Source organism: Fulmarus glacialis, unplaced genomic scaffold (genome assembly GCF_000690835.1).
Source record: "Fulmarus glacialis isolate BGI_N327 unplaced genomic scaffold, ASM69083v1 scaffold4734, whole genome shotgun sequence".
In the NCBI taxonomy this organism is placed as follows: Eukaryota; Metazoa; Chordata; class Aves; order Procellariiformes; family Procellariidae; genus Fulmarus; species Fulmarus glacialis.
The window spans coordinates 2587-2991 of record NW_009208520.1 but is presented as its reverse complement, the minus strand read 5'-3'; the positions used below and the strand labels follow the sequence as shown (position 1 = coordinate 2991).

The 405-nt window shown below is 63.5% G+C and overlaps 1 protein-coding gene across 1 annotated transcript in view; it reads left to right on the top strand.

Moving 5' to 3' along the window:
• SEC16B (SEC16 homolog B (S. cerevisiae)) overlaps positions 1-405 on the top strand; it is a gene marked incomplete at both ends in the record, with an annotated part of 15581 nt that overhangs the window by 12596 nt on the left and 2580 nt on the right. The window contains one exon of the mRNA XM_009576508.1: positions 26-160. Coding sequence (XP_009574803.1) covers positions 26-160 — 135 coding nt within the window. The remainder of the gene's footprint in view (positions 1-25; positions 161-405) is intronic.

The window sequence follows — 405 nt, the reverse complement described above, 5'->3', positions numbered from 1 at the left end:
GAGGACGCGTCTCTCTGGCCCCCAGCACCTGCTCAGGTCGCAGCATCGCCACTGCTCGATATTCGGCAAGAGCTGCAGCCCCCCGCGCTCGACCCAGGGACGGCCGCCCCTCCGGGGGGGGATTTTGCTGAGCCCCCTCCGCAGGTGGTACCACTGGCACGTAAGTGCTCCAGCCTTGTTCCTCTGCAAAAATGCCTGTCCCCAGTTAGTAGCAGTGGGATGGGGTGTCCCTCGGGGAAGCGTGATCCCCTACAGCATGTGTGTCGCTTCAAACGCTGCTGCCTTCACCCAGCGCTTTGTTTCCCTCCAACCTTGCCCAGACGTGGAGCCATGCTTGCCCTGGTGCCATGCATGCAAACCGTGTCCACCAGCGGCGGCTGCCCTGGGCAGGCGGGTCTTCATTTT